Source organism: Anopheles arabiensis, chromosome 2 (genome assembly GCF_016920715.1).
Source record: "Anopheles arabiensis isolate DONGOLA chromosome 2, AaraD3, whole genome shotgun sequence".
NCBI classification, from domain to species: Eukaryota; Metazoa; Arthropoda; class Insecta; order Diptera; family Culicidae; genus Anopheles; species Anopheles arabiensis.
In genome coordinates, this window is record NC_053517.1 from 68,253,849 (window position 1) to 68,262,991 (window position 9,143).

The following is a 9,143-nucleotide window of genomic DNA, read 5'->3' on the forward strand; positions in this document are numbered from 1 at the left end:
TATTGCTGTCTCATTCTATATGTATTTTCTAGATCTTCGTTAAGTTATAACAGGTGTTAATATTTCATGGAATAAATGCATAAATTCACCACAAATACTTTTATTCGACATTTCAGCGTTTTCTCACTGCATATTGTCACTGTATCACATAAGTTTCTTTCAATTCCAATGGTTTCTTCCATTATATCAGCTTGGTGGTCAGCTGCAGCCGTGGACGAAAAACATGATGTCCAAACGCTATCCCAATCAAAAATGCTGCGGAATATAAAACTTATGTAGCTCATGTAAAGATAATGGTAATATCGATACACTGACCTGTTATAAAATCATGATGACACACAAATTAAACAATAGCTGATAGAAATTGTCGCAGTCGCTTGGTTTTGTTGCCATCTACACACAAGCTACACACACGAAGCTTGACGAACATTTTGACATAAGAAATGGAGGCGCCATGTACGTGACCATGTACAGTATGTCTCAAAAATTATCGTCATCAAGAGCATATTATTTTGCCCAAGAAAATATACATTTTTTGAAAAATTTTCTAATTTGCAAATATTGCATACCCTTTATCAAACTCTTCACATGTATTATTTGAAAAAAATAAATATTATTATTTTTATTTTTAAACTCTTTTTTTATTATTACCGCAGATTCAAATAGAGGAATAGAAGAAAACACATAGTTTTCAAACAGTTAATAAAAAAAATAGTTTGGTGTAATAATAAATTCGCATTATTACATAAATAAGAATGAAAAATGATTTTCCGAATATTGAATAAATTGGAAATGGTGTAGATAAACTTTGAAAAACACTGTGTGTTATATTAACCTGAATCGAAAAAAAACGAGTGTAACGGAATACGTCGTTATGATGTAACGCTGGGAAATGTCATATTCTCTTAAGAAACTCTATTTGGTTATTAAAGGCTTTAAAAAACTGTTAATAATCAAATAGAGTTTCTTAAGGCTACTTGGGATGTTCGACTCTGTAAAGTTGCGGAATTTTCGGAACGGAAAAGACGAAGAATCGGAAGGTGTGCGCTGTTCTGATTCTCGATCACGAATAGGCGAAAGGCCATGAGAGTGACAAATTGCTGTCAAATTTTTCAAAACTAGAGCTTTTGTCTAAATTTTGTAACCTGGAGCAGCCAGGAAATAAAGTTGATAAAAGTTGACAAAAAATGACAAAATTTTACGTTCGCGAAAAAGCGTAAACAAACAGCTATTTGGCGCAGTTGTGGCCCATTGCTATGATAATAATGCTAAAATGCATGATTCTAATTGATTCGCGTATCTATTTCGCGCTTCTTAAAAGAAATATCGATGATATTCAGATGTTGGAGCTTTTTGTCGCTCTTGTGCATGTTTTTGGTGCGTCCACGAGAAAAGCTCTTTTTTGCAGTTGACAAGCAATTTTGACAAAGTTGAAAAATTTGTGGCGTACCTCGCACGCAAGCTGCACCACACTATAGTTGCGCTAATACACCACACCTGCGTTACACCACGCTTGCGTTACACCGCATGCAAGCAATTGGCTTAATTCGGTAATCGTACCGAACCGGATAACTGCACTACCGTGCATCGGAAATAAATATATAAACGCTCTCTTTCATTTTGACCGCTAAGCGAACCAGACGTGAGTAGAAATCATTCCGTACATCCGAAGTAGATAGTAGTTGACACGCATAACCCTATAAATTTTTCAACATTTTGTCACCTCCATGGCAACTTGCTAAATGCCGTTTTATTTTGACGTTTATGCGTTCGATACTTAAAAATTAACGTATGACCGCAAACAAGGTGTTTATGTTTTTGAGATGTATTCACATACAATTTTCGCTTGCTACAACTCGATGTTTGTTTTGTTTGTTTGTGTCTGAGAGCGTTTCTACATACACCGAGAATGCAGCTGAGAAAATAACTGACAGCATGCTTTGACAGCGACTGACAGCATTTTCGATGAGAGAATTCTCCTCGGCATGCACAGAACGATGGAGCTGAGAAAAAATTGAATTGGCAGTTTATAGCGATCGATCAATTATAGTTTGCATTTTTGCCGTCTAATAATCGTAGAAATATTATTAAAAGTAAAAGAAACTTTTTTGACTTCATTTTAGCGATTAAAATGGATTTTTTGAACATCATTTTAAAAGCCTCATCTCGGCGCTTTTCAGAGCTTCTACACACACCGGCGAGAGAAACCGGTTGTCAATTCTCTCACAGCCATCTCTCAGCTGCTTTCTCGGTGTATGTAGAAACGCTCTGACAGTGCACCTCCATATGATTACAGCAATTATCCGCAGTACGCGATACTTGATATACGCGAATTCGCAGTACAGGTGTCCCCCAAGATACGACTGTATTTGGGACTCAAAAAATGTCCCAAAGCAAGGCGTAAGTCGAAAAAAGTCGTATGTCGAATATCTATGAATGTAAAGTTTATAACCGAAGTTGAAGAGTTGGAATTCATGATATCATGTATTATATTTAAAATAATGTTCGATAATGTAATAATTATATTTTAAAAGCCGTACACAAAATAGATATTCAAGATAGGGTTGTTGTGGAATCTTTGGAAATGTGTGTATAACGGTTATCAGCCCAGAAATTCAAAAAAAGTACATCAATTTCTTGTCAATGACAACTTTTAACTATCAAAATCAAAATCGTCGTATATGCGAATCGTCGTAACTCGAGGGGGTTGTAATTCGGGGGACGCCTGTATATGCGAATCGTCGTAACTCGAGGGGGTTCCCAAGCGCCACAGATTAAGCTTAAACGACTGGAAAATTGAATATCCATAGAAAAAAATTAAAGCTCCACAGCTTCATTGGTTTGATCAATAGATGGCGTATTACAACTCATCATTATATTGCTATCCTTTTCTTGCAATGTGTTTCGACAAGTTTCTTCTTATCATGACCTATATAGCCTCCTAACTTTCTGAGCAAAAATCTATTTGAATGGTCGTGTGATCAGATACGTGGGTATCAACACCAACGACCATTACTCAAATCTCACTTGCTTCAGTGCTGGTGGTGTCTGCTTGCAGGGGTCTCCAAACTCTTCAGTTCGCGGGCCGCATTGCTTCATAATCAACTTTGTGGAGGACCATTTTGACGCTACCTTTAGAATGGGTGGAAGTTCAAATCTTGATTTAATAAGAAAATACTAGCAAAATACATAAAATTTCTGGAGCTTTCTTTTATTGAATCTTGATTTTCGTCTTCCAGAATTAAAAAAAAATAACTTTTTGATTGGTTTGTCAGAAAAGAAAGCTATTTAATTTAACCTTCACCCAGTCATTGCGGGCCGCATTAAAGGCTATTGATATGCTATTACACTCGGTCCTCGGATCACTCGGATGATAGCGTATATCGGATAATGACTGTATATGGGTTTCCCAGTCAGACAAATCGGACTTAATTTACCCCTATCATACCGGTAAATTACCGGTTATTTAAGAGTAATTGAATGCAATTTTAATAATCTACCCATACGAGCAGGTTTGATAGATCCTATTTCTTCCTTTATTTATTTTTATTTTTTTCAGCTAAATTATTAATAAATAAATTAATAAACTCAAACTTGTATTGAATAGCCGCTTCACCCGGAGAAGGTGATGCACAAATAGCACTAATAAACGCAATTTCTCGGCTATGTTTTTTTACATTTAACAGATTTAAACACACCGCCAACGTCTTCTTCCACTAAAAGATCAGTAAAACAATATTCTTTCTGTTCTTTTTCATCTTTTCACTGACATCAAACGACAACACTTCGTACCGCTAGTTTGCTCTTAAAATACTGTTACCGTCCCAAGCGCCACAGATTAAGCTTAAACGACTGGAAAATTGAATATCCATAGAAAAAAAAAATGAAAGCTCCACAACTTCATTGGTTTGATCAATAGATGGCGTATTACAACTCATCATTATATTGCTATCCTTTTCTTGCAATGTGTTTCGACAAGTTTCATCTTATCATGACCTATATAGCCTCCTAACTTTCTGAGCAAAAATCTATTTGAATGGTCGTGTGGTCAGATACGTGGGTATCAACACCAACGACCATTACTCAAATCTCACTTGCTTCAGTGCTGGTGGTGTCTGTTGGAGTTTAGTATTTAAACAATCGTATCGCCGTTCTAGTTCTAGCGATGCATAACTTCAATGCGAAACCATACAACAGTACAGAGGAAATGAGAAAGCTCTCCTCCAAACGCTGAAGCTCAACTAATTGGGGTATCCCATCAACAGAGAGCGCCACCAGCTTTTTTGCTATTTTTAGAATGCCGTCTGCTAAACGAAGTCTTTCTATATTCCGTTTAGGTAGAGAACTTGAGTCGTTTAGAAGCCGTTTAGTGGTCGTTTAGTGGATTTGTGGCACTTGGGATTCAATCTCGACAATACCTTTCCGCAATACAGCGTTTGGCATTAACGACCCGTGGCTAATTTGTTTGCGTCAATTCAATGAAAATTACTGGGATTTTAATTTCTAATTTCATGTTCCGGCTCCTTGTAATTTTTTTAATTGTTGGAGACGCTAACCCGTCGGCATAAACGCGTTGCGTTGTTTGACGTTTGCTGCTTGGGTCGGAACCGAAGCCAGGAAAGTGCGCGCTCTTTGTATGCGATCTCCACGGTGTACGGACGTGTGTGTGAACCAGAATAATTTGTAACCCTTTAGAACTATCTGAATTACCGAAATACAAGAACTTTTACTTCGTAAATACAACAACTGGCGACGAGAATACCACGATGTCGAAACCACCTGCAAAAGAAAGCTCAGAACAATGGATAATTGAAATGTTCAACCAGCAAAAGCAAATGCTTGATCAGCAGCAGCAGCTCTTGAACAGTGTATTGTCGGCGATGAAAACAAAAATGATGATGGATCGGAGAAAGCGATCGATGCCATTGCGGGGCAAATAAAAGAATTTCACCACACGGAGGATACAAACTTCGAGGCTTGGTATAGCAGATACGAAGGTTTGTTTCTTGACGATGCGAAGCGGTTGGATGACGGAGCAAAATTGCGTCTTCTTCTTCGTAAGATTGGCGTTACGGAGCACGAACGCTATATAAGTTCCATCATGCCGAAACAACCGAAAGACTTCGATTTCAAAAACACCGTGGAGAAACTGAAGAAACTGTTTGGAGACCGTGAGTCCATCGTGTGCAAACGGTTTAAATGCTTGCAGCTAGTGAAAGAGCCTCACGAAGAGTACGGAGCGTATGCGTGCCGCGTAAATAAAAAGGTTGTTGAGGCGAAGTTGGCGGGGATAGCAGAGGAGGAAATAAAATGTCTGTTGTTTGTCTGTGGTCTAAAACGGGATGCGGATGCTGATGTACGAGTTCGGCTGCTCTCAAAGATGGAAGACAACAGTGAAATCACGTTAGATCAGCTAACCGGTGAAGCTCAACGCCTGCTTAACCTGCGCCAAGATAGCAACCTTATCTCAAACACTGCGCATGAGGTAAACGCAGTGAGAAAGAATGAGACGAAACAACAAAACATCAAAGGAGGTGGCAAGGAAGCGAAAGCAGTAAGTTGCTGGTTGTGCGGAGGGCAACACTTTGCACGAGAATGTTCTTTTACGTCACACAAATGCGAGGACTGCAACGAGATAGGTCACAAGGAAGGATTTTGTGAAACGGCGTACCGTAATCGTTCTCGCTATCGCAATAACAAAGCGAAGGTAAGGGTGGTGACAGTGAACAAAATCCAGGCTGGCCGAAAGTATGTCACTGCTGCGCTAAACGGACGCGAGCTGAAACTGCAGTTGGATACCGGTGCAGATATCACCATTATATCGCAGGGAAAATGGCGTCAGATAGGAGGTCCCAAATTGAGTCCAGCATCCGTTTCAGCGAGGACAGCTAGTGGAACACCGCTTAAGCTACTAGGTGAGTTTTGTTGCAAAATGACGATTAACAAACAACAGAAAGAAGCGTTAGTTCGTGTTGTAGAAGAGGAACTGTTACTTTTCGGAGCAGACAGTATGGATGTTTTCGGGCTTTGGAAACAGCCACTTGATGCCTTTTGCAACATCGTTGGGTGTGTTAAAGATGCCGCAGCAGCTGTGATTCAGCAATTTCCATCGTTGTTCTCGAACGAACTTGGTCGTTGTGATAAGATGAAAATTAGTCTACAGTTGAAGGATGACGTGAATCCTGTATTTCGCCCGAAACGTCCAGTAGCGTATGCTATGCAGTCGATGGTTGAAGATGAATTGACCAGGTTAGAGGGTAATGGCATAATAACACCCACTGATTCTTCGGAGTGGGCAGCTCCGATTGTGGTAGTACGGAAGGCGAACGGAACAGTCCGAATATGTGGCGACTATTCGACAGGTCTGAATGACGCGCTTCAGCCGCATCAGTACCCGTTGCCTATACCACAAGACATATTTACAGCCATTGGAAAATCAGCTGTTTTTAGTCAGATTGACTTAGCAGAAGCTTTTCTCCAAGTGGAGGTATGTGAAAGGAGCCGTGAGTTGTTGACGATAAACACTCACAAGGGGCTTTACCGTTTCAATAGATTGCCACCGGGAGTAAAGACAGCACCTGGTGCATTTCAGCAAATCGTTGACTCAATGTTGAGCGGATTAGAAGGTGTCGCGGGTTATATGGATGACATCATTGTAGGCGGTGCTGATGAGGAAAGTCATTTGAAAAACTTACGCGCAGTTTTGATTCGTATCGAGGAGTTTGGTTTCAAGCTACGGGCAGAAAAATGTTCCTTTTTGAAGCCCCAAATCCGATACCTTGGACATTTGCTAGACCGGCAGGGTATACGACCAGACCCAGCAAAGATTGAAGCGATTTTGAAGATGCCAGCGCCAACGCAGCTCAGCGAAGTTCGTTCGTATTTGGGAGCGATAAATTACTACGGTAAATTTGTGTTTCAAATGAGAGATTTGCGTTACCCCTTAGACCTTCTTTTGAAAAAGGGCGGAGAATTCCAGTGGACAGCTGAATGCGAAAAAAGTTTTCGCCGCTTTAAGGAGATTTTAAGTTCAGACCTTCTCCTGACCCATTATGATCCTTCCAAGGAAATTATTGTGTCAGCGGATGCTTCATCAGTAGGTCTTGGAGCTACGATCAGTCATCGGTTTCCAGATGGTAGCATAAAGGTTGTTCAGCATGCTGCTCGTGCTCTAACGAAGGTGGAAATGAACTACAGCCAGCCGGATCGCGAGGGTCTTGCAATCGTGTTTGCAGTAACAAAGTTCCACCGCATGTTGTTCGGACGCCGCTTCATCCTCCAAACCGACCACCAGCCGCTCCTTAGAATCTTTGGCTCACGTAAAGGAATTCCCTTGTATACTGCAAATAGACTGCAGCGCTGGGCATTAGCACTACTTCTTTACGATTTCGCAATCGAATATGTTGCGACAGACAATTTCGGAAATGCCGACATACTGTCCAGGTTAATGGACCGACACGAGAAACCGGAGGAGGACTACGTCATTGCTAGTATCCAGCTAGAGGATGATATTAATCATCTAGTAACCAGTGCTACTCAAGCCCTACCGTTGAACTTTAAAGATTTGGAGCGTGGTATACAAGCAGATCCTTTGTTAAGGAAGGTGTTCCAGTTCGTCCAAAATGGTTGGCCAAAGGGTGAAGAGAAGACTGAAGACCTAAAGCAATTCTTCGCACGACGAGAGGCCTTATCTACGGTTGGAAAATGCCTCTTATTCGGAGAACGGGTAGTAGTTCCCGCGAATCTTCGGAATCGAGTGTTAAAACTGCTACACAAAGGTCATCCTGGAGTATGCCGCATGAAGGCGCTTGCAAGAGGGTATGTGTATTGGCCGAAATTGGACAGCGAAATCGAGAATGCAGTGAAGACGTGTCAGTCGTGTGCAAGTGCGGCGAAATCTCCAGAGCATTGCACACCAGTAGATTGGCCAAAAACTACAGGCCCCTGGCAGCGTATTCACGTTGACTACGCTGGACCTATGGAGGGAGAGTATTATTTTCTGGTTGTAGATTCCTACTCGAAATGGCCGGAAATAATACCAACGCGTCAAACCACAGCACAAGCGACAGTTCAAATGTTACGGGGATTGTGTGCACGGTTTGGTATACCAGAAACTGTCGTAAGCGATAATGGAACACAGTTTACAAGTTCGGAGTTCCGTGACTTTTGTATGGAAAATGGTATTCATCACGTGCGGACTGCGCCATACCACCCGCAGTCAAACGGCCAAGCCGAAAGGTTTGTTGACACGTTTAAGAGAGCGGTCAAGAAGATTCGGGAGGGTAGAGGTGAGATGCACGAGGCTTTGGATGAATTTCTTTTCACCTACAGGAACACGCCGAATAGAATCTTGGATCAAAAATCGCCGGGGGAGATGATGTTAAATCGCAAGGTTCGAACGTCTCTGGAGATGTTGCGTCCATCATTTCGCGATATTCGACCAGCGGATCCAGTGGTGGCCGACGAAGCTACTAGGAGGAGTTTCTCCATAAACGACCGTGTCTACGCAAAGCGATACCATCGAAACGGCTGGGAATGGGTATCTGGAGTAGTCGACAAGCGCGTGGGTAACGTAATGTACATGGTCAAAATCGATGGCAAGACCTTGCGCTATCATGTGAACCAGCTTCGGATGCGTAATGCAGAGACCAACGAAGGGCGAACTCAGCAACCAATGCCACTGAATGTGTTATTAGATGCCTGGGATATGTCTGGAACAACGGTGTCAGCATCCTCATCTGAAACATCGGCAGCGACTACAAAAAATCTTGCGGAACGTGAGATGACACCTGCGGATGGTACAGAAGCAAGCCTACGCCGCTCGACGAGAGTGAAGAAGCAGCCTGCGTGGTTGGAGGGGTATCATCGCAGTTAAAGCGGGGGAATGTTGGAGACGCTAACCCGTCGGCATAAACGCGTTGCGTTGTTTGACGTTTGCTGCTTGGGTCGGAACCGAAGCCAGGAAAGTGCGCGCTCTTTGTATGCGATCTCCACGGTGTACGGACGTGTGTGTGAACCAGAATAATTTGTAACCCTTTAGAACTATCTGAATTACCGAAATACAAGAACTTTTACTTCGTAAATACAACATTAATTATGTCTTTTTTATTCTTAATTTCTTTTTTGTTTTAAATATTTTCTTC

General features: G+C 41.6%; 1 protein-coding gene and 1 long non-coding RNA gene across 2 annotated transcripts; one reads left to right on the forward strand and one right to left on the reverse strand.

The window, feature by feature from the left end:
- Positions 1-432, reverse strand: LOC120895485. The gene is made up of 2 exons (XR_005738329.1): positions 316-432; positions 1-255 (listed from the first exon to the last, which is right to left on the reverse strand). It is a non-coding gene; the product is annotated as an uncharacterized LOC120895485 (long non-coding RNA).
- Positions 433-4,904: 4,472 nt separating this feature from the next.
- On the forward strand, positions 4,905-8,875 carry LOC120893785 (uncharacterized protein K02A2.6-like). The gene has a single exon (XM_040295891.1). It carries the CDS (start codon positions 5,102-5,104, stop codon positions 8,873-8,875), a length of 3,774 nt encoding a protein of 1,257 aa, XP_040151825.1. The 5' UTR covers positions 4,905-5,101.
- Positions 8,876-9,143: the final 268 nt, after the last annotated feature.